Source organism: Diabrotica virgifera, chromosome 10 (assembly GCF_917563875.1).
Source record: "Diabrotica virgifera virgifera chromosome 10, PGI_DIABVI_V3a".
NCBI classification, from domain to species: Eukaryota; Metazoa; Arthropoda; class Insecta; order Coleoptera; family Chrysomelidae; genus Diabrotica; species Diabrotica virgifera.
In genome coordinates, this window is record NC_065452.1 from 92,711,367 (window position 1) to 92,737,978 (window position 26,612).

Below are 26,612 nucleotides of genomic sequence, written 5' to 3' on the forward strand. Positions count from 1 at the left end.
ATGCACTAGAAATAAACAAACCAAGACACGTTGAATGTTACGAGGAGCACTCACGAATCATGATTTACAATGTATATACAGTGTACATCATAATTTGGGATTTACAATGTATATACAGTATGGTGCAAATGTTTGGAATAAATTCGTTATTTCGTAAGCCAGCCACTTTAAGGAAAAATCCTGAAACAGTTCGATTTTATTTTTAAATTATGATTTTGTGACATATATATCCTATTAGTGACGTCATCCATCTGGGCGTGATGACGTAATCGATGTTTTTTTTAAATGAGAATAGGGTACGTGTGCTAGCTCGTTTGAAAGATTATTCAATTCTCTATTCAGTAATATAAACCTAATTTTTTTGAATTAAATTAATTGATACAAAAAGAAGAATGTATGTAAGTTATTTACTTCAAAATACATTCTACTGATATCAGAAAAGGGAAAAAATGTTTATTTAATAAATAAACATTACTTTTCGCTTAATTTCAATGTAAAACTACCATCCATCTGCCTCTTAGTTAGAGTGGCAACCTCAAAAATAAAATTTTTTACTGGTGCTTTTGGCCCTTGAAAATCGCCATTTTTAGTTTTCTTTAATTTTAAATTGCTTATAACTCGAAAACGATCAACTTCGGAGAAAAATTACGAGACCTTTTTTGTTCAGAATGGTCCAAAAAACCTAAAAAAAAAATGTCCGGTCCGAAAATATCGATTTTTGCAATTTGTTTAAAAAAAATTGTTTAAACAAATTGAGATCCCTTTTCGCGTGGGCGACTTCTTGAACCTTATTCTGGGGTGTCTCACGAATGTGATTATGCAAAAAAAAATCTCATGGGATTATTTTACCAACGAACCCGCCGTTTTCGCCTTGTCTAATTGTATGTTTTCTAAATCCACAAGGAAAAGAAAATGTTTTTCCTGTAGTTGGCTGTATACCATCAATCACAAAATTGGAAAGAAATTCTTTGTAAAAGGTATAAAAATTTTTTTATTAAAATCCCTTAAAAGGGCTACCTCACAACAAAACGTTTTCGATTTTTATAAAAAATCATCATCAGTGTTCGATAAACTGGATGCTAGCTGAGCCACAAAAGAAAAATATCTGGGTAAAAACCCTTTACATATAATATAGATGCCTTAGAAGTGCATACTTCAATTAAAAGCCCTGTGATGGTCACATGGCAACCAGGATAATGCCCTAAGGTATACAGATTTCCCAACACGTGGGATCCAAATTGAGTTGATTACATTTAAATGACTTAATGGCAACTTTTGTGGCTCAGCTAGCATCCAGTTTATCGAACATTGATGATGATTTTTTATAAAAATCGAAAACGTTTTGTTGTGATGTAGCCCTTTTAAGGGATTTTAATAAAAAAAATTTATACCTTTTACAAAGGATTTCTTTCCAATTTTGTATGTTTTCTGTTTTTAATATTTATCTAACTAGTTTTTAAGTGATTAGCAGGTAAACGACAAATTAATCACAGAAGTATTTTTCTTGTTGCAGGGGTCATAGGTGACATTAGTGAGGTTGCAGTACCTTAACCACCGTTGTGTCGTACTAAGCAAGAAGAGGTTAAGCCGCTAAAGGTAACGATGAGCCAGTTTCCCTACCACGACACCGGCACCGGTTTTAGACCGGTTGCCGTTGATTCCTGCTTGGGTGTGCAGACGCAGAATTCGAATATCGAGTACTGCAGCGAGCGCGACCAGCAGCAGTTAGTAGATGACGAGGACGAGATGGTGACGACCGAGCGTGAGTTAGCCGAGGACGCACAATGGAAAAAAATTCAACAAAACACGTTTACAAGGTGGGCAAACGAACATCTTAAAACAGTATCGAAACATATTGGCAATTTAGAAACGGACCTCAGTGACGGGTTGAGGCTAATAACTTTGATCGAAGTGTTGTCAGGAAAAAGTTTGCCAAAATATAACAAAAAACCGTCGTTCCGGTCGCAAAAACTCGAAAATGTGTCTGTGGCTCTTAAGTTCTTGCAGGATGACGAAGGAATTAGAATCGTCAATATTGGTAAGTTTTATTTATTTATTATTCTTCAGTGGTACCAGTTTTGACATGAATCTTTTTGGCAGACCATTTGCAGGAAATTTTTGTTTTCTGTAACATTATATTTCATTTAAAAATATATATTTTAGTAATTTTTATGTCGGTAGTGCATTTATTAGATATAATATGCACCTTCTGTCTTAAGGGCACTAAATTTATAAAATACTTTTGACTTTAAATACACTCACAGACAAAGATATTACATATTTAATTTAAAGCCTGTTTATGAGTAAGTATATTTTTTTACTTTTGAAGTTTTATATCTTTTATTGCTAAATAAATTGTATGTATGTACGTATAGCGTTCGTTAACAGGCCTTTTAGGCCCATTGCTGAATGAATAATTTCCATGGTTTTCTGCTCTTATTTTTCCAACTCACTGAATCTTCCATTACTGCATCTTTCCATTTCCTTCTTGGTCTTCCTCTCTTTTTTGCCCTCAGGTCCTCTTAAACCAATATTCTTGACTTATCTGTCCTACTGCATTCTTTCTAGATGACGTGACCATCATTCTAGTCTGAGTTTCTTACTATTTTTGACATCGGCGGGCTAGCACAGTTGTTACACTTCTTCGTTCGTTCATCTTCTCCATTCTACTTTTCCGCCAAATATTCTGCGAAGTATTTTTCTTTTCCAGGCTTTCAATTTATTCTGTATGGTTTTATTCATAGTCTATATCTTAGCGTCGTATAGCATTGTGGGTCTAATTATCGTTTTGTATACTCTTATTTTTGTATCACGCGATATTCCTTGAGCCTTAATTATTTTGTTCATAGCCCCAGCTCATCTATTACTCTTGGTCAATCTTAACTGGATTTCTTCCTTGCATGTTTTATCAATAAGTGTACCAAAATACATATATTCGTCCACCCTCTCAAATTCTACCTCTGATCCATCCTCCACCTCTAACTTAAAGTGTCCCATGCTGTTTCTTTCTTTTTTCCTCGCAATTTCCAAGTACTCGAATTTATTTATATTCATTTTAAGTTCAATCTTAGCGCTAGCCCGAAACAGTCATTTTGCCGTATGTAGTAGTGATGTAACGAATATTCGTATTCGCATCCGCGAATATTCGCATATTTTTCATATTCGCATTCGAGAAATTTGTGCGAATGTTTTGTGAATATAAATAACAGAAAAAAAATTTGAAGATAATATTAGGTTGATAAAATCAAAATCTGTTAAATTCTTATCTTTTTTATATTAAGAAATGGTAACTTTACCTTGTATAATCACATTATCAGCCTTCACTTTATTTTATTATTTGGTATTATGTAGTAAAGCTTAAGATTCAGATTGATTTACACTAAATATCAATTAACTTTTCATTATAAATTTATAAAACATGTCAAAAATAGACACAAATTAAAAAAATAGAATATTCGCAATCGCATCTGTATTCGCGAATGTCGGTAGCAGATATTCGCATTAGCATTCGTATTCGCGAATGTTCAAAAAATGACATTCGTTACATCACTAGTATGTAGGTATGTACCTGTAATAAATTATGCTGGGATCTACGTATATTCCTTGTCAAGTAACTTGCATATTGAAGAGCTACAACAAATTTCTAGAGAAATCAATGAATGAGTCTGATATTGCTTATAACATTTAATTATAAAGAGAAACAATAACGACAATAGAACACCTTTTTGCACCAACATTTTAAAAATGTAAGTACCTACTTGGTACCTACTTCCTCGTCCAGCTCTAGATAGACTGCATCCTTCTAGACATGCGTCGCAGAAGGTCTCCGATGGTTTCTTGCGGAAGTCGATTCCATTCCTCCTGTGCAGTAATTTTTAATTCTGCAATTGAGTTTGGAGCTGGATTTTTTGGTCGTATATTATATGGTTTAAAGATGTTCCATACCATACAGACATGTTTATGTCTATGGGATTTGCATCAGGACTAATTGGTGGCTAGTCTAGAGCCTCGATCCCAACATCCTCAAGACATTGTATATGACTGTTCCTGCAGCATGTGCACGGCCATTATCATGCATTAGCACAAAGTTATCATAGTCAATGAAGCCGACATGCAGAAAAAACATGGTCTTCGAGGATGTTGCGTATGTATCAGTAGTTGGCATTCATTCGACTATTCACTACAATAAGCTCCGTATGACTTTCCTAACTAATTCCACCCCATAGCATACTGGAACCGCCACCAAAACTAACATTGTGTACAAGATTACATTTTGCGAAATGTTCCCCAGACCTCCTGTGTATACTCGACCACGACCATCTGGTTTCCATAATAATTGTATCCTTGTTTCATCTGCGAAAAGAATTCTTCCCCATATTGATGTTCATTCCCATTAACATGGGCTCTTGCAAATTGCAACCGTTGGGTTGCAAACAGTCGATTGATGGTCTGGATATACAGTCTCCTCGCAATATCTTCTTGTCTGTAACCCTCATTGACTAAAGTAAAAAATTTTAACACCTAACTCGCTTGCATCTGGCATATCAGCTAGAAAACTGCAGAATAAAAAAATTTCAATACCAAGAAACAAAACACGAATCATTGCAAGTCAAATAGTCATAATATTTGCAATAGCATAATAGCCAAAGCAAACTTTGCATATTATGCAATGTTTGTTATTTTGTCACATTATCGCTTCTTCGGCTATAAAAACTATGTCTAAGCATTTTTTTATATCCAATAAATTGTTAAATAAGTACATCATTCCAGCATTACACATTCAGGAAGAAAAAAAAAATACATAACATTTCAGTAATAAAGAAAACAAAAAATAATGATTGAAGATCAAATATGCAGTATTTTATGTACCTATGCAATTTCATTTTTTTAACTATAGTTTTCATCTGGTCGTTTTTTTAGTCTTAGTTATACCACCGTTATTTTACCTTAATAAACCTTCACATTACTTTTACGAATGATGTCATCTTCAATAATCTTTCCATGTTTCTCTAGATATACGGGGTTCATTCAAAAAGTATGAAAGTTAATTTGAACATACTTACTATGAATATAATTGTCATGCATTTTAGATTGTCTGGTAATCTTTTGTTGTGTTCCTGATTCTGTGAATCAGATACTTTAGTAAATCTTTATATCGCCGCTTGGATTATCCCTAATTTTTCAGTAATATAATATAGTTTACTTATTGAAAATTGGATAACATTGTATAATAAATATTAAAAAAAATAAAATTGTATAATCCTCTTCTCCTCTTCAGTCCGTTATCCTGCGTAAGGATATGGTGACGTTATGATATTTGATTGACATTCAATTCTATTTTGTACTTCCGAAAGGTAGAGTCCTGTGAGTCTTTTAATTTGATCAGACACCAGTGAAGGAGATCTGCCTCTTGATCTTTTGCCTTCGGCGATCAGTCTTTTCAAGACTTTTTTTCTGCTAGTCGTATGAACAAAATACCTCAGAACATTTCTGTTTATTGTTGTATGTTGTAATGAGTCTGGTATTAATATTAAGTTCCCAGTAAATGTTCCTTTTGTTATAAATTATTGATTTTTTCTCTAAAGATGTCTGAATGGAGAAAAAGTACCAGATAAATGGCTAACATCACATATTACTCCCATACATAAGAAGGGGCCTAAAAATAACCCCAAAAACTATAGGGAAATCGCAGTCATCAGCAGGATTGGAAGATTATACTCCAGGATATTAAGAAATGAAATAGAACAAGAAATTCAAGGAAAGCAAGCTAAAGAACAAGCTGGCTTTCTTGCGGGACGTTCAACGGTAGACAATCTCTTCACTTTAAAAATAACACTAGAAAAAAGAATACAGAAAAATAAGGAAACCCACATCGTGCTTATGGACCTAGAAAAAACCTATGATAGTGTCCCCATAACAGAACTATGGAAGTCAATGAAAGGCATCGGTATCGATGGAAAACTCATACAAGCAACTAAAATGTTATACGAGACCACTCCAGAATAAAAAACGGCAAACATTTCACTGAGGCATTTAATACTTCAAAAGGCCTCCGACAAGGATGTTGTCTATCTCCCACTCTCTTTAAAATATACCTTGGACAATCTTTACAGAGATGGACAAAAGCAGTAAAACCGATGGGACTGAAAGTGGGAAATAACTCCCTATTTACATTATACTTTGCGGACGACCAAGTTGTTATAGCCCAAGATCAAGATGACTTAAGCTATATGATACGGAACCTAAATGAAGATTACCAACAGGCAGGATTAGTAATAAATATGGATAAGTCAGAATACTTCATAGTGGGAAACGAAGACATTGAAAACCTATCATTGGAACAAGTACTTATTGTTGGTGTGAAACAATGCAAATATATCTGGGAGCGATATTTAACAAACGAGGAAATAGTGAAGATGAAATACAACACAGGATTAATAAAGGTAGAAACATCACTAGATCCGTGAATTCAATTTTATGGGACAAATATATCAGGAAGGAAACAAAGAGAAGAATATACGAAAGGATACTGAAGAGCGCTACAATCTACGGTGCAGAAGTTTGGGACATAAGTGCAAGAAATAAAAAGAAGCTACTTAGTACAGAAATGGACTTTTTGAGGAGAAGTTGTCAGGTTTCGAGATTGGAACATGTAAGAAATGAAACAATTAGAGAACGTATGAAGGTGGAAAAAACTATAATAGACGATATTGAAAAGAGACAGCTGACATGATTCGGTCACGTTAAAAGAATGAATGAGGCTCGCTGGCCGAGAAAAATATTAGAGTGGGTCCCACCGGAGAGAAGAAGAAGAGAACGACCACGGAGAAGCTGGAGGGACAATATTCAGGGAAATGGATTCTAGCCAGTTAGATGAAGATATGTGTTACGATAGAAAAAATTGGAAGCTGGGTAAGGAGAGGCGGCGACAGCTATAGAAATCTATCATATGCATATATTGATTTTTTCCTTTTTGGATGTTCGTTTAGGGTAGTTAGGGCTGTTTAGGGTAGTTAGGACTAATACATTAACTTGTAACTGGCTAAATCACTAATGTCAGTGCCAACACAAAAAAAAATATTAAGTTCTTGAAGCACAGTCTCTCTTTGTGCGATGTGCTATCCATGAAATTCGTAATATCCTCCTGTATAGACACATCTCAAAGACATTGATTCGCTTCGTCAGCTTTCTTAATAGTACACGTTTCAGAGCTATTGGTTGCAATAGGGAATATCAGTACATATGCAAGGCAAAGTTTCGTGGTTTTGGTAATGTCATATCTTTACAGACACCCAAATTGTATAATAAACAAATATATTGAGTAAGTGCCTCCTACCAGGTCGTCTTTGGTCTTTTTCTTCTACTTCTTCCAAGAGCTTGCAACTTAGCAATTCTTTGTATTGAGTGATTATCATCTTAACCTATGCGGTAAGGCCTGGTCAGTACTAGGTACCGAGCTCTGATGTAATTCTACTTTCGCATCAAGTTATCAGCCTATCTCCCAGCTGTCCTAACACTAATCAGGGGATTCCTTTCCTATCGAAAGCCCAATAGAGGACCTCTCGAGGAACCCTATTATATGATTTCTCAAGATCAATGAATACCATAATATGAACATTTGTTTCTTTATTGCCATATTATTCCATCAGCTAACTTAGTCTAGTGAATATTGTCAGATCTGATTTCTAACCACTCTTTATAGAGTTTTCTCTTCTCGTGCATGCTTTTTATTCTTATTTGATTAGCACCAGGTCCAAAACCACTTTTGATGTTCGAGCCCAGTTTTTTCTACTGTTTTTGGCCTAAGTAAACCTTTCTCTCTTTTAGCAATCATCATTTGACCTTTTTTTGGTCTTTTTCGATATATTTGTTTCGTTTGACTTCGTACTTTATTTTTCAGCATACCAATTATACATATATCTAGTATATTATAGTTCTTAATCCTGGTTCTCCTTGTGTCACTTCATATCATATTTTTGGTAGACATATGATATTAAAATCATCTATTATGACTCTCTGAGATTGAATGTGTATAATTATGTCTCCTAATTGATTATGGGAAGCTTTTCTTTCATTCTAACTCAGTCATATTTAAGAAGCATACAAAGAACGTTGCTTTAATAATTGAGTTTGGAATCCAGGGTTTGGTATCCCTAGATACTTGACCTCATTGGTTCTTTCTAGTTCCTTCTCAAATAATTTCAGCCCACTCAGTCCAGTAAGTTTCCTCGTATTAGGGAAGGTTTCACAGATAAGTTGTCTTTCAGACACCAGTTTTTTATGGAATGTTACAATGTCGCCTGTGAAAAGCTGGACTCAGATTTCTTGGCTGTTAAGCCCACGAATCAGGCCACCAACAACTATATTCCCTAATGTTGGTTACAGCATTTTATATCTACTCTTACTTGTGCCACTTTTAACGTTCTAAGACCCTTTTCTGATTTTTCCTTAGTGTTTTGCTTTTGTCCGAATTTCTGACTTTCGTTTTGTTTCATTAATTTATTAGGTATTGCCTATTACAGTATAGAAAATCGAGCATTAAAGTATGGCTAAAAGAAATAAATATAAAAAACTATAAATTGTAATTATTAATGTGTATGAAATCTATTAATGTCTATGAAATCCATGAATATTTTAATGTAGTTTTCTAATGTTCGTTACATATTCAATTATATACTATATTTAATCAACCGATGATGGTATCGGGTGCTAAATCCCTTTTTGAATCAAATTTGCTCCTCCTTATATTATGTAATTTTGCATTCGTTTTGATTGTTAGCAAATTTTGATAATGATTTGTACAAGATATTCAGTGAAGTTATGAATCAATAGCAAGATTCAGGAGTTATCAGGACTATTTACTATCGAGATTCCCGCTGATTTTACATCTATTCATTACAATTTAATATTCTTTATTTCTTTTTCTTCTTTCTTATGATCCTTAGTGTCCTTCAGGGTGTCGGATGTAGGGTCCGCCTCTTATCCATTTCTTGCCAGAAAGTGTATTCAGTTCTTGGTAGCCAGGTTCTTCATATCTTTTACAGTCATGTCTCTCTTTTCACCTATATTATGGATTTGGTCCATCCATGTCTTCCTCGGTCTTCCCTTTTTTCTTTTGTTTCCCATTTTGGCTTCGTGTACCTTCTTTGTTAGTCTCTTTTGCTCCATTCATTCTATGTGGCCAAACCGATTCGATTGCTTGTTTTCGATTCTCGTCATTATCGGTTTTTGCTCCAGCTCTCTTCTTATATCTTCATTTCTGAGTCTATCAAACTTCGCAACTCCAGCTATTCTTCTCATGTATTTCATCTCGGTCGCGTTTATCATTGATTCATGTTTCTTTTGCACAATCCATGTTTCCGCCTCATATATCATTATCGGATTAACTATGCTGTTATATACTCTGAGTTTAGTTTTGATGTCTATTTCTGATTTCCCAAAAATTGTATTATTTAATGAGTAATACACGTTAGTAGCCTTCTTCAGTTTATTATTTATTGCCATGCCCGTTTTCCCATCTTCTATAATATTTCCCAAATATTCAAAAGTAGATACTTGTTCTATTACTTGTTCCTTTTTATATTGGTATTCCTTTCTTTTTTCTCATCTTCATTTATTATCATAAGTTTTGTTTTATTGAGATTCATTTCCATTTTTAAGTTCTGTATCTCTTTTTTTGCCAAATGTCTATTAGTTTTTGCATTTTCTCTACTGTGTCTGTGATTAAAACTATATATTATCAGCGTATAAAAGGGAGTTGATCGTTATTGCATCTAAGTTTTTGTATCCTACTACATATATACTGTTATTTATGATTCTTTATTTATGTTATTAATATTAGTTCAAGATGGTTTTTGTCTGGAATTAAATATGTTTGTCAAACTAACGTTTGGAGTGTAAGAATTATATGACTTATATGTATGTACTTAAGATTACATGTACTTAAGATGGGTATTTACGAATGTGTCATTTTATTTCGTGTATATTGTATGCATCACAATTTTTATCGCAATATATTATTTATATATGTATATATATATTTTAATATGTTCTGCTTGTTCGAATCTGCCACCCTTGACCTTGTACGACACACCAATGCTAACGCACCTTCCATTTTTAAACGACTTTATCAGATTATGCGATAGTATAATTGAAAATCACACATGACTTAAAATAACGATTTTATTTTCCTGTGATTTATATTTTTGTCTCCTTAAAAATTTTTTTGAACAACTCTGTTGAAAAATAATTGTTTTGGGGTTTTTGCCCTTTTAAGGCCTTTGAGGACTGTGCCCATTTTGCCAGCAGTATAAAATTTTCTTAAAATTAACGACTAACTAAACCTACTAACGACAGTATTGGTTCCATTGAAGTTTCCAGCTATTATGTAGCTGGTTATGACTTATACAGGGTGTCCCGAAAAGATTGGTCATAAATTATACCACATATTCTGGGGTCAAAAATAGTTCGATTGAACCTAACTTACCTTAGTAGAAATGTGCTCATAAAAAAGTTAGTCCTTTGAAGTTACAAAATGAAAATCGATTTTTTTCAATATATCGAAAACGATTAGAGATTTTTTATTGAAAATGGACACGTATCATTTTTATGGCAGGAGTATCTTAAAACAAAATTATAGTGAAGTTTGTCCACCCCGTAAAAATTTTATGGGGATTTTGTTCCTTTAAACCCACCCAAACTTTTGTGTACGTTCCAATTAATTCATTATTGTGGTACCATTAGTTAAACACAACCTTTTTAAAACTTTTTGCCTCTTGTTATTTTTTCAATGAGCCAGTTTTTATCAAGATGCGGCTTTTTTTAAATATATTTACATAAAAATTTTATGGGGGTTTTGTTCCTTTAAACCCTCCAAATGTTTGTGAACGTTCCAATTAAACAATTATTGTGGTACCATTAGTTAAACACAGTATTTTTAAAACTTTTTTGCCTCTTAGTCTTTTTTTGACAAGTCACCTTTTATCGAGATGTGGCTTCTTTTTCAAAATATACCTAAAAATGTAAATTATAAATAAATTTTCAGATTATTAACCTCTATAATCATACTTTAACCATAGGTATACAAGTATGTGGTGGATTCGACAAATATTCAAAATATGTCGATAAACACTGGCTTATCGAAAAAATACTAAGAGGCAAAAAAGTTTTAAAAACATTGTTTTTAACTAATGGTGCCACAATAATAATTTAATTGGAACGTAATTTTTATGGGGTGCACAAATTTCACTTTTTTTTAAGATGTTGCTGCCATAAATAGGGATGGCACATATCCATTTTCAATAAAAAATCTAAGAGTTTTCGATATATGAAAAAAAATCAATTTTCATTTTGTAACTTCAAAAGCGCTGTAACTTTTTTTGTGTGCACTATTGTATATAGGTAAGTGAGGTTCAATCAACCTATTTTTGACTCCAGAATCTGTGGTATAATTTATGACCAATCTTTTCGGGACACCCTGTATAACTTATGGTTATGCATTGTGGAAGTCCAATATTATTTAATGCTTCCTCGCTACTTAAAATGCTGTATTTTGTCAACTGATTTATTTTTCATAAACAAGACCAAAATGAGCTTTTATCCACATAAATACGATTACACCAGGGATAAGGCAAAAATATACCATGTTCGGGACACTTGAGCAGCCAGGTTGCAAATGGGTTTTTTGCGTACTAATATACCTAATACATTATAAATACAAAAGTGCCCGTCACAGTTCGGACGAGAATTTTAGTTATTAACAAATAAGTGTCAAAAATGGCAGTTTTTTCATTTAAATCGCCACAGGTAAAAATAGCGTAATTAAATATCTTATTTATAGTATGTTTCTTTTAGTAGATGAGCAAAGATTTAAAATGGCAGTTTTTGAATTTTGGTCCGATCATTTGTTGCTTCGGAAATTTCAAAATAAAACTAAAATTTCGAAAATAAAAAATTTGCTATAACTTTTGCCAAGATGATCTTAAGACTTTTAAATTGCATGAAAAGTTGAGTAAAACAGTCCGTATATTGCACAAAATATTTTAAGACGATTAGTCAATTAATTTAAATTTTATTCAATTTGTTTATCCCAAAGAGCTTTCTTTGCAATGTTATTGTTCAGAAAATTATAATAAGATAGCAATTATGTGGAAACCACATGAAAGAAAAATAATTATGTTTTCAACTTATTTAAAAAATCATTAAAAAGTTATTTTAATCATACCGAAAACATTTTACTAAAGAAGACTCATTTTTGGCTTATAAACAATTTGAATAACTTTGTTAATATTGACTTTAGACTAAAACTACTTTGAGATTTAAAAAGCTGGTATTTTTACACGAATTTAAAAAAAATTTTTGCCTAGGTTAATTAAGGTCAAAGTTATCCACTTTTTTTATTTAATTCACAGCTACTTTGTTTATAACAATTAAGCAACCTAACTAGCGCCATTTTGAAGTTAAAGGTATATAGTTTATGTGTAAATTTTTATGTTTGAGTAAACTTTGATCTTCAACAGAGTGGTTAATAAAGCTTTAAAAATGACGTCCTAACGAAACCGATTCGTGGTCAGTGGAGGGGAAATATTAAAATCCGTGCACTCAAAAAATTAAATTGATTCTTCAAGCATATGCTGCGATTAATAACTCCGGAGGTTGTTGATGGATTTTGATCATAATTTTTTAATTTCCATGTACTCGTAGTCCTTTAGAGTACGTTATGTATACATACTCCTACCAAACATTACAAAATGTTAGGGGGAGCCCCCTTATCACTCAGGGATATAAAAAATCGATTACGACCGATTCTAAGACCTACCGAATATAAATATATAATTTCATAAAAATCGGTCAAGCAGTCTCGGAGAAGTATGGCAACTAACACTGCGACAGGAGAATTTTATAGATGTAAATATATAGATGGCTATTAAAAAATAGTGGTTAGGGATAGAAGAGTGAAAATTAAGGGTTGTATGTATTTCTAATGCTACATAATATAAAATTAAGATAGACAAGTTTGTCCAAAAAAATAAAAAAAAAATCTCAGGTTGGCAACTCCCCTTACAACTTGCTGGTATGAAAAATAGGTTAAAACCTATTCTCAGTCCTACAGGATATATGTGTAAAATTTCATAAAAATCGGTCAAGCCGTTTCGGAGGAGTATGGTAACTAGCACTGCTAAAGGAGAATTTTATGCATACAGAAGTAACTGTGGATTAAATAATAGAAATGGCTAACTTTGACCGTAATTAACCTACGCAAAAAGTTTTTTTTTGAAAATTCGTGTAAAAATACTAGCTTTTGAAATCCCAAAGTAGATTTAATCTGTAGTCAATATTAACAAAGCTATTCAAATTGTTTAGAAGCCAAAAATGACTCTACTTAAGTAAAATGTTTTCGGAATGATAAAAATGACTTTTTATTGATTTTTTAAAATATTTTGAAAATATGAGTATTCTTCTTTCAAAAGTTTCCCACAGAATTGCTGTATCATTATTATTTTATGAACAATAACACTGCAAAAAAGCTCTTTGGGTTAAACAAATTGAATAAAATTTAAGTTAATCCCCGAATAATCTTGAAATTTTTAGGGCATTATAATAAATGTACTGGTTGACTCAACTTTTCGTGCAATATCAAAGTCTTAAGTTCATTTTCGCAAAAGTTATAGCCAATTTTTTATTTTCGAAATTTTAGTTTTTTTTGCAATTAGCGAAGCAATAAATAATCGGACCAAAATTCAAAAACTGCCATTTGACACCTTTGCTCATCTACTAAAAGATAATACTCTAAATAAGATATTTAATGACCCTATCTTTACCTGTAGCGATTTAAACGAAAAAACTGCCATTTTTGACCCTTATTTGTTAATAACTAAAATTCTCGTCCGAACTGTGACGGGCATTCTTGTATTTATAATGTATTAGGTATATAGTACCCAAAAAACCCATTTATAAACCTGGCTGCTCAAGTGTCCCTACAAAAACCATATTTCTCTGGACTAAGAAAGTCAACGTAACTTTTTTTATCAAGAAAAATGTTCACTACTAGTGCTATCTATATTCTTCTTTAACCTTATATTTAGACATACATAATAACCCATTTTCTTTACAGCCCTAGTTGAATCTTAGCCTGTTCATTTAGTCCTCTCCATTTATTCCTATTTTTCGCTTTTACTCTCCAATTTCTAGTTTCAGTTCTAAGTCTAGTTTGGTTAGTAGGGTATTTTCAGATCTTCCTGTACTTGGTCCTTTTTCTTCTTATTTTGGCATCATAACTTGCCTGTCTTGCTAGGTACTTGCATTCAGAACCCTCTTGTGCCTTGTGTCCTTCTCCATTGTCTTACATTCATAGTTTTCAGGTCGTCTTCCACGTCATCCAACCATCTCGTTTTGTCTGGGTCTTCCTTTTTTCGTCTTCCTTTCGGATTCCATTATAATATTTTCTTTGTTGATTTTCTATCTTCTCGTCTTTGGACATGTCTCAGCATTGACAGTCTCAGACTTTTAACAAATGTTACAAAATTGTGCCCTTTATTCAATTCGTTAATCTCGTCGTTTCTCCCGATTCTCCATGGAGTTTTCCTTTTGCATCAGGCCATGTACTTTTCCGGGTATCTTTCTCTTGACTGTCTTGAGTTGTGCTTCAATATATTAAAAAAGAAACGATCGATATTGCGCGTGAAAAATACAAAAAAATAGGTTGAAGAAATTGAATTTTAAAGACCGATATACGTAAACAATGTTACACCAGGGAAATAAGGCAAAAATATACCATGTTCGGGACACTTGAGCAGCCAGGGCCCTGATTCTAAATCAAATTTCGACACTAAACAAGTCGCTTTCAATATGGCGACGGTTGAAATGCGATTGTGCGAGCCTTGTGGATTTTAGTTGAACTAACGAAGTGACGTCATGAAATAGCGACTATCGAAATTAATAGCGACTTTAAAAAGGGTGTTGATATTATAATTTCGACTGTCGAAATTATTTGACACGGAGATGAATGAATGGCCAAAAGCGAGGTTAGGTTTAGTTTAGATGTGTTTTGTTTATTTCTTGCAAGGAAAACTAAAGCAAAAGGTATTATAATATAGCTGGGTTTAATTGAAATTTGCTTGTTTTGAGGAATTAGATAGAATAGTATTAAATTAGAAATATAATAATTGAGAATGTCCACAACATGAATCATCAACTCAATGAAAGATGTAAGGTAATAATCTGGGAAAATTAGTAAAAAACAAGAAAAATTAATTACCAGCTATTTTATTGCTGGACATGCTGAAATCAAATCTTAAGACTTCCTATATTAGTAATATAGCTGTGCAAAGTCCACAGAAAGTGTGCTATTTTGTTTATAAACAAATTAGCGCTCCGAAATCTTTTTTTATTATTGCTCTATAACTCCGAAAATTTTAACTTTAAACCAAAACACTCACATAAAAATTGAAAGTAATTCTGCACATTGATAATTTATTCCAATTTCCTTCGACGGAAATTTTCCTCGGAAAATTCGGGTTTTCCAAACAAAATCTTTAATTTTCAACTAAAATTTGAGGGAAGTAATTATTTATCAATAATTAAATAATTTGGTGACAGTGACATAAATCTTTTTTGTTATAAGTGTCTTGAAGATATGAAAATTTGTATGTACAAAGAGGACCGGAATTAAAAGGTATCTAATGGTTCAAAGATTAAAATCCTGTTGTTTATAACTCTGTCGCAAATGCCGGTCAAATTTGACCGGTTATACCTGGAATCACTCCTCGCAATTCAATTTGTTTTTCTTCGAAAAGGAGACAGAAGCCGTGCCCTTTTCAACAGCGTTAACTTAATTTAATTAAATCTAATATTTTCTGAGGGGTTCTATTTGTTTATAAGCCAAAAAATTGTTTCTTTATAACATTCCTGAGACCGCTCAAATGGTCCAATTTCAATCCTGTAAGGTACGTTGAATAGGTATAGTGCTTTTTTTATACGAAAATCATAGTTATTCTGGTGTATCATAATCTTTCTGGTTATTATTTCGACCGAAATTTTTTAATTAACATTTTAATTATTGCTAAACTATTGGTTAGATTGTCGCCGGTCTCCTGATATACAGAGAGGGGCTAAATTATGGAATAAATTCATTTTCTCTAAAATGGACGATTTTAGAGAAAAATCCCGAAACAGGTCGATTTTTATTTTTAAATTAAATTTCTTGGCATATATTTCAAACTAGTGACGTCATCCATCCGAGCGTGATGACGTAATCGATTATTTTTTTAAATAGGAATAGGGGTTCGTGTTGTAGCTCATTTACAAAGGCGTTCAATTCTCTATTCAGTATTATAAACATTAATATCATTATTTATACAGGGAGGCCAAAAAAATTTTTGAATTAAATTAATTGACGCAAGAAGAAGAATGCATGTAATTTATTTAACTCAAAATACATTCTATTGCTGTCAGAAAATAGAAAAAAATGTTTATTTTGCAAATAAACATTGCTTTTAGCTTAAATTAAATGTTCAAACTGCCAATAGGTAGGAGGGAGGCTGTTTGTGATTTAATTTAAGCGAAAATGAATGCTTATTTGTGAAATAAACCTTTTCTTCTATTTTCTGACAGCAGTACAATGTATTTTGAGTTAAATAAATTACATACATTCTTCTTTTTGCGCCAATTAATTTAATTCAAAAATTTTTTTTGGTAACCCTGTATAAATACCTAATGATAATAATGTTTATATTACTGAATAGAGAATTGAACGCCCTTTCAAATGACCTACCACACGACCCCTATTCCCATTAACAAAATTATCGATTACGTCATCACGCTCAGATGGATGACGTTACTAGTAAGAAATATATGCCAAAAAATTGTAATTTAAAAATAAAAATCGACCTCTTTCGGGATTTTGCTCCAAAATCGTCCGTTTTAAAGAAATGAATTTATTCCATAATTTAGCCCCTCTGTATATACTATAATAAATCTTTCATGTCATCAATTATTTAATTATCGATAAATAATTAGGTACTTCCCTGAAATTTTAATTGAAAATTGCAGATTTTTTGGGAAAACTCGGATTTTCTGAGTAAAATTTTTGTTGAAGGAAATCGGAAAAAAAAAATAACTTTGTGCAGAACTAAATTACGGTGAATTTTTATTTGAGTGTTTTTGGCTCAAAGGAAACATTTTAGGAGTTACAGACCACTAATTGAAAAATAAAGAAGATTTAGAAGTGCTAATTTCTTTATAAATAAAATAACACACTTTCTGCGGACTTGTCATACCCCAAATTACTAATAAAGTAACGCATAAATTCGTTATTTCGTAAACTGGTTACTTTAAGGAAAATTCCCGAAACACGTCGATTTTTATTTTTAAATTACGGTCTTTTGGCATATATATCATACTAGTGAAGTCATCCATCTGGGCGTGATGACGTAATCGATGATTTTTTTAAATGAGAATAGGGGTCATATGATAGCTCATTTAAAAGGGTATTCAATTCTCTATCCAAGAATATAAACATTAACATAATTATTTATACAGTGTGTTCAAAAAACATTTTTTAATTAAAATAAGTGAGACAAAAAGAAGAATATAATGTAATTATTTAATTCAAAATACATTTTACTACTGTCAGTAAACAGAAAAAAATTTTATTTGACAAATAAACATTGATTTTCGCTTAAACGAAATGTTCAAACTGCCAAGCGACAGGTGGGTGGCAGCTTTAACATTGAATTTAAGCAAAAAACAATATTTATTTCTCAAATAAACATTTTTTTCCTGTTTTCTGACAACAGTAAAACGTATTTTGAATTAAATAAATTACGTACATTCTTCTTTTTGGTTCAATTATTTTAATTAAAAAAATGTTTTTTGAACACCTTGTATAAATAATTAGGTAAATGTTTATATTAGTGAATAGAGAATTGAATACCCTTTCAAATGAGCTATCACATGACCATTCTCATTTAAAAAAATCATCGATTACGTCATCGCGCCCAGATGGATGACGTCACTAGTATGATATATATGCCAAAAAATCTGAATCTAAAAATAAAAATCGACCCGTTTCAGGATTTTTCATTAATGTCGCTGGTTTACGAAATAATGAATTTATGCGTTACTTTATGGACGCACTGTATATGCAATCTTAAGATTCGATTTTAGCAATAAAATAGCTGGTAAATAATTTTTCCCAAAAATGGCATTTTTTCGATAATTTTCCCAGACTATCAACAAGTTCCAATAAACGGGAGCGCCAACCCAAATTCTGAGCAGTCTCAACATGATAAGGTTAATATCCCCAGTTGTAACTAATATCGAAATGAATAAGAATCGCTATATTCTGCGGCTGTCATGGCGGTGTCGAAATGAAATTGCGACTGTCGAAATGAATTAGAATCAGGGCCCAGGTTGCAAATAGGTTTTTTGGGTACTATATACCTAATACATTATAAATACAAAAATGCCCGTCACAGTTTGTACGAGAAATTTAATTATTAACAAATAAGGGTCAAAAATGAGAGTTTTTTCGTTTAAATCGCTACTGGTAAAAATAGGGTAATTAAATGTCTTATTTATAATATTTTTCTCTTATTAGATGAGCCAAGGTTTAAAATAGCGTTTTTTAATTTTGGTCCAATTATTTGTTGCTTCGGATATTGCAAAATAAAATTAAAATTTCGAAAATAAAAAATTTGCTATAACTTTTGCGAAAATGAATTTAGGACTTTCATATTGCATGAAAAGTTTAGTCAAACAGTTCTTACAATGCACAAAAATTTTGAGATGATGCGTCAATTAGTTTAAATTTTATTCAATTTGTTTATCCCAAAGAGCTTTTTTTTCGCAACGTTATTGTTCAGAAAATAATAATGATACAGCACTTCTGTGAAAACAAAATGAAAGAAGAATAGTCATATTTTCAAAGCGTTTAAAAAAATCATTAAAAAGTCATTTTTATTACTCAGAAAACATTTTACTAAAATAGAGTCATTTTTGGCTTAAAAACAATTTGAATAACTTTGTTAATATTTACTGTAGGCTAAAACTACAATGGAATTGGAAAAACCGGTATTTTTATACCAATTTTAGAAGAAAAACTTTTCTCCTAGGTTAATTACGGTCAAAGTTAGCCACTTTTTTTATTTAATTGACGGCTACTTTGTTTATAACAATTAAGCAACCTAACTAGAGCCATTTTGAAGTTGAAGATATATAGGTTATGTGTAAATTTTAAATAAACTTTGAACCTCAACAGAGTGTTTAATAAAGCTTTAAAAATGGCGTCCGAACGGAATTATTCATGGTCGGTGGAGGGGAATTACTAAAATACATGCACTCAAAAAATGAAACTGATTCTGCAAACATATGCTGCGATTAACGTCGCTGGAACTTGTTGATGGATTTTGATCATAATTTTTTTAATTTGTTTATACTCGTAGTCTTATAGCGTACGTTATGTACACACAACCCCACCTAACATTACAAAATGTTAGGGGCAACTCCCCTTATCACTCAGAGTTATGAAAAATAGATTACGACCGATTCTAACACCTACCCAATATACATATATAATTTCATAAAAATCGGTCAAGCGGTCTCGGACGAGTATGGAAACTAACACTGTGACAGGAGAATTTTATAGATGAATATATATAGATGGCTATTAACAAATAGGGGTTGGTGATAGAAGAGTGAAAATTAAGGGTTTTATGTATTTTTAATTCTACATCGTATAAAATTAAGGTAGATAATTTTGTCCAAAACAAAATAAAAAAAAATGTCAGGGGGGCAACCCCCCTTATAACTTATGGGTATAAAAAATAGATTAAAACCTCTTCAATGCCCCACAGGATAAACGTGTTAAGTTTTATAAAAATCTGCCAAGCCGTTTCGGAGTAGTATGGTAACTAACACTGTTACAGGAGAATTTGATGTACGAACTGCGAATTAAATAATAAAAGTGGCTAACTTTGAACCTAATTAACCGAGGCAAAAAGTTTTTTTTCTGAAAATTTGTATAAAAATACCAGCTTTTGAAATCCTAAAGTAGATTTACTCTGTAGTCAATATTAACAAAGTTATTCAAATTGTTTAGAAGCCAAAAAGACTCTATTTTACTAAACTTTTTTCGAAGTGATAAAAACGACTTTTAAATGATTTTTTTCAATACTTTAAAAACATAACTATTATTCTTGCATGTGGTTTCCACATAATTGCTATGTCATTATTATTTTCTGAACAATAACATTGCGAAAAAAAAGCTCTTTGCGATAAATAAATTGAATAAAATTTAAACTAATTGACGAATCGTCTTAAAATTTTTTGTGCTTTATATGGAATGTTTGACTCAACTTTTCGTGCAATATGAAAGTCTTAAGGCCATTTTCGCAAAAGTTATAGCACATTTTTTATTTTTGAAATTTTAGTCTTATTTTGCACTTTCCGAAACAAAAAAAGATCGGACCAAAATTCAAAAAGTGCCATTTTAAACATTGGCTCATCTACAAAAAGAAGAATATTTTAAATAAGATATTTAATTACCCTATTTTTACCTGTAGCTATTTAAACGAAAAAACTGCCATTTTTGACCCTTTTTGTTAATAACTCGTCCGAGCTGTGACGGGAATTTTTGTATTTATAATGTATTAGGTATATAGTACCCAAAAAATCCATTTGCAACCTGGTTGCTCAGGTGTCCCGACAAAAACCTTATTTCTCTGGACTATGTATTTGCTTAGCTTCCAATGGATCGATGTTCTTCTTTTTTTATCATTAACTAGAATAGAAAAAATGATGATTTAATTTTGTTTTTGATTTTTTGAACTTGAGAAATATCAATATTTGTTTAAAAGCTTATATGAAACTTTCTTGTTATTTTTATTAGTGTATCATACAATAAATATTTAAACCAAAAAATAATTTCTTTAAACAAAGATTGTTTAAATAATGATACAGCTTTCAAATTAGAATATTTGTATACTTAGAGCGTTAAAAGGTACTATCCGTTGCAAGATAATTCGGATGGAATTCCGACAAAATATGTACTTTTTGTACCTATTTTGTCGGAATTCCATCCGAATTATCTTGCAACGGATAGTACACATTGGATAAATTTTTCTAAAAAAATATTTTTCTGAAGCTATTTTCTTGTGGCATCTTAATGCAGTTTACTATTTTAGTTCGGAATGAACGACAACTAATAAATTAAAAACAAATTTTGCTTTTGTTGCTTGGTAAAAAATTCTTCTAATAATTTAATTTTGTCCGACTCATTCATATTGACAATTCGGACATATATTATACATTGTAAAGTAGATGACTTTAAAATCATATTGCCAATATTTATGAGTTGCGTTCCTAGGACGACTTTATTGAAAGATAATCCATTCGACTACCTGAAATCAATTTTAACTTAAGAATATCTGTCGGAAAAAATAGTAGCACGTGATCTGTCTTTAAAAAGACAACTACATGAAATGACAGTAAAATTCTCCTGTTAGTGATACCATAGTAAATTATCAGGAAAAACTAGGAAAAGCCTTATAATACTATCCCGACATGGTATTTGGTCTTATATGTATTTTACTGTATTACTGTTAAAATTATTGATAAATGAATCGCTTATTTATGAAATGATATAAGTCACAATAATGAAGTTTTGAGAAAATAAATTAATAATTGGTGATTTTTCCTGAAAAATGACTTATTTTATTATAAGTTTGATAACAATATTGTATGTATACTGATTTTTGCTAATTAATAGATATTTTATTTAATATTCTATTCGTCTGACTTATATCTTTTCACGAATTAATTAAAAAAAATGTCAAAACTATTCTTTGGGACGTATTTGTTCAAATTAACAAAAAGAAAAAACGATTATTGACCAACTTTATTACCAGTTATTAACAAATGAAATATTGTAAACTAAAAAAATAAAAATCAAAAGCAGTTTTTTATAAGATACTCATACGTCAGTACTTTCCACTTCAGTGGTTGGCTAACCAATTATTTCCTCATAAAATTCTTGATAATTTTCAGGAAGATACCTAGTAATCTTTTGAATATCATTGATTTTCTTAATGTTAATTGGAATTTTTTCCACAGGATAATCTCGTTCCTTTGGAAGTCGAACATTTTCGTTGTTATGACTTTTTAGAACAAAGGAACTGGTTAGTGCTCTATCGATAAACTTCAATGCTTCAACAAGTCCTTTTTTGTATGATTGTAGCGGTCCTTCATAAAGCTGAAAACTGCGCATGACTCCTTTTGTGAACGTTGAATAGATGTAGCGGAAGTTTCAACAGAATGGCACGTGTTTTGTAATATTTGGACCACCAATTTTTAAAATTCAAAATGTCATTAGTAGTGATGTGAGTCGAGAATATTTCCAAGCGAATATTCGCTAACATTGGAAAGTTTCCGAGAATATTCGCCTATAAAAAAATGGAAATATTCTCCTGACCGCGAATATTCCCGGAAACTTTCGATGGAAAATTCTCGAGAATATTTCCGAGAACTTTGAAGAATGTTTCCGAGAACTTTCCATAATATTTCCGAGAAATTTTGACAATATTTCCAAGAACAATTTGGACATAGGAGTCAATGACGTAATTTGAATTTACAGGAAAGTAGCGCTATTTAATTCACACTGCCGGCGAACCTATACCACTGCCAAGTACAAAAGGAACATTGTTTTGAACATTACCTTCATTATTTTTAAACTAAAAATGCCTAAAGATATACTAAAATCACAATAAAGATGCACTAGAAATAAACAAACGAAGACAGGTTGAATGTTACGAGGAGTACTTCCGAATCATGAGTTACAATGTATAAACTTTACAAATCATGATTTGGGATTTACAATGTACTCGTATATACGTTGTAAATAATGATTTCGGGGTGCTCCACGAACATTCAATGTGACTTGGTTTGTTTATTTCTAGTGCATCGTTATTGTGATTGTAGTATAGAGATAATGCATGCGAATATTTCAAAAGAGAAATAATAAATAAAAACAAAAGTTCAAAACTACAATAAAGTTATATCATTAAAACTTCCTGTAAAAATTAGATGGGGTTCAATCCTTAATTGTATAAATAACCTTATTGCGTCTAAAAGTGCTTTATCGATGCTTATGGTCATAGAGGGAGAAAATTTAAAATTTTCACGGAATGTTAAATAGAACTGTCTGGATGATGAAATATTTTGTATATAGTGGCAAAAATAGCAGTTGTGCTAACACCAATTTTGAAATGGATTAGGTACTTTATTGAAAGGCAATATGTTTAAAATATCCCAGGTTGTCGAGGCATTTAAGGATACAGAAAATATTTTTACCGAGAATATTCCATTACTTTCAATCAGTAAGTCTGAGGAAAAGGAATGCTTATCTAAATTAGGAAAAAGAAAAAAAATGGCAGGGAAGCCTGCGCACCATGCTGCAAACTTACTTGACGCTTCTTTAACAGGACAAAGCCTCACTGGTGAAGAGCATATTATTAGCTATGCAGTGTATAGACAAGGTATTAACCAATCATCCCCACATTTTTACACAACTAACAAAGTTCTGTGGAAAAACAGACCTTTGGTCAATGGATTTTATTTGGCTTTCAGCACGATCAGTAGATTGTATAAACTTGTGACAAAGAATGTGCACCAAAACTTCTTTACAAGATTTGGCAATTACAATACTAGGGTTACCAGCTTCCTACGTTGAAACAGAGCGTAGTTATAGCACATACTCTTTCATACATAATAAAAGGAGAAATAGACTGACTATAGATAGAGCAGGGAAGTTAATGTATAATAGCTCATAATGAAAAACTCCTAAAAGATCATAAACATGGAAAAATGGTATATGATGAGAGTGCTTCTATAACTCATCTGTTGGAACCATAGCAAGACTTTAAATCCATATCAGAAAATGAAAGATTAAACGAGACAGAGAGAGAGTGAGAGAGAGAGATTCTTCATTGTATTCTCTTCATAATACAGAGTCCAGCTTGTGTGAAGAAAATTTCTCTGACTCACAAGAATAGACTCTTACTTATTTATATATCTTATAATTATAATTCCTAAGAATTTTGTAGTTTCTTTTGTTATTATTAGTTAGGAAAAATTTCCTGCTTTAATGCTATATGGGAATACAGATTACCTGAAGTAAGTTCCTATATAATCAATTTTGGTTTGTTTATTGTATGTTATCTTTTTTATTTTAATATTTTTTAAAATAAAATAACTTTTTTATTTTTAATTTTAATGACTAATAACAAATAATCAGAGTATCTTTTTAATTAAGTTAATTTTTAAAAGTATTTTTGGACAGTTAAATTTTAACAGATTTTTCTTTAGTCGGAATACCTCAACAATAAGTAAAGAACTACTGATTTGTATAATTGTATTATATTAATTTAAAAAAATGCAATATTTCCATAAGTTTCCAAAAGTTTTCAATATTCCCGGAAACTTTCCGGCGTTCGAATCTTCCCGGAAATTTTACATCACTAGTCATTAGTTCTGACCTTTTGTACAGTAAATTTCTGCCTCTTTGCAGAACTGCAGATATCATTATGAAGTCTCTTTCTCTATCATGTACCGCGCCCAAGTCGGGCCCTGGCCTCCCCAAGCATCCGCTTTTAAGTATATCTGTCCCTGGTTGCTCTCTTCCAGTTATCCAACTTCAATATCTCTTTAGTATCAGTTCTCACTTCGTCGACCCACCTCTTCCTTGGTCTTCCTAATGACTGACGTGCCAACATAGTTCCACTAAGCGTTCTACTAGGTGTTCTGTCCATTCCATTATCCATTCTTATAAGGTGACCTACCCAGCGCAATCTTTGTATTTTTGCAGAATTTGCTATTGAGGGTTGAATGAGGGTTCTTTGTAATATTGATACAACTCGTGGTTGAACCTTATTCTCCACATACCTTTGTCGTTTTAAAGTCGTGTACTTTAAAATTTATAATATATGTCCAAACTGTCAATATGAATGAGTCAGACAAAATTCAATTATTAGAAGAATTTTCTACCAAGCAATAAAAAGAAAATTTAATTTACATTGGTATGTATACAATAAAATTGGCAAACTTTTATATGGTTTTGTTTTTGGTATGCAAGATTTTAAAGAATTTCAATTTTTCTCTAAATTTAGATTTCAAACTAATTATTCTGCGAAACCTACTGAATCAATTTTAATCAAATATGTTGGATTGATTTATTTATTTTGCTCAATAGGCCATGTAGGCCCTGGGCGTAACAAACACAATTACATTTTTTTTACTATACATAACTACAATATACAATATTAATAATTTGTCTATTTAAAAAATACATCATATAAATACATATATACATACATATATATATATATATATATATATATATATATATATATATATATATATATATATATATATATATATTTGTACAAATATTTTCGACCGTACTGTGTTAAATAGTGATTTTTTGAATAACGGCAATTCGGTCAGATGAAATAAAACTCTATTTGTTTTATGGATATAAAATAAATAATGAAATAAAACTCTATTTTATATATTTTATTTTATTATTTTTATTTTTGAACAATGGCTACCCAAAACACATTTTAAAAAAACTTATTTATAACACCAACTCATCTAATAGACCTTTGATTAATAATCCACAGCCAGTTATTTACAAAAAAATACCTTATGTCCAAAATTTAACAGACCAAATTGTCCCACTTTTCAAAATTTTTCCCAACATCAAATTAATTAAGTACAATCCACTTCTAAATTCAATGTTGTTCTCAAAAACTAAAGCTAATACTCCAAATACATTAAAGAGCAACATAATTTACAAAATAAACTGCATTGAATGTCAAGGTTGTTATATTGGTCAAAGTAAACAGTGGCTTAAGCAACGCGTCACTCAACATAAAAGTGACTGCAACATAAGAAAAAACTGTTGTGCCTTAGTAGATCACCACTTAAACACAGGACATAAATTTGATTTTAATAATGTAAAAATTTTGGAACAAGTTAACAACTATAAAAAACGACTCTTCCTTGAGATGGTACATATTAACAAAACTCCAGAATCAATTAATTATAAGACTGACACTAACCATTTGAGTAATATCTACTGTAATATTCTAAGTAATTCATAACATTCTTTCCCAAAATTTAAAAAATACAAACAAATTACTCAATTAATCTACTAACAATGAATCTATCTTATTTTTATTCAAGTTCTGAATACCAGTCTTACACTAACTCATTACGTACCATCGATTACATTTTATAGTCAATTTAAAATACTTTAAGTCCTTTTTCATTTGTCTACTATTACCTTTCCACCTTAAAATTTCGCAAATACTTTCTCTTGTTTACTTTGACGTATTCACTAAAAAATGTTTCAATATTAGACACCATTCTATTAACATAAAATATATTGCAGTTACCATAACTTCCAAATATATGTCAAAATAACATCAGTCATTTCTCAAGTCAATGTTCAATATAATATGTTAAACGAATTTAAATCATCACTCTTATAGTTGTAAGTAATGAAATGTTTTGTCTTTTGTCCATATCTAATCTTAATAAATTTACAGTTTTCTCCT

At 31.3% G+C, this 26,612-nt stretch overlaps 1 protein-coding gene across 3 annotated transcripts in view; it reads left to right on the plus strand.

Annotated features, from left to right (window-relative positions):
- The window catches only part of LOC126893461 (filamin-A), a 510,728-nt gene that overhangs the window by 65,286 nt on the left and 418,830 nt on the right, over nt 1–26,612 (plus strand). For all 3 annotated transcript variants that reach the window (XM_050663672.1, XM_050663673.1, XM_050663674.1), the window contains exon 2: nt 1,514–2,038. In XM_050663672.1, the coding sequence (XP_050519629.1) occupies nt 1,603–2,038 (436 nt within the window). In that variant the 5' untranslated portion in view covers nt 1,514–1,602. The remainder of the gene's footprint in view (nt 1–1,513; nt 2,039–26,612) is intronic.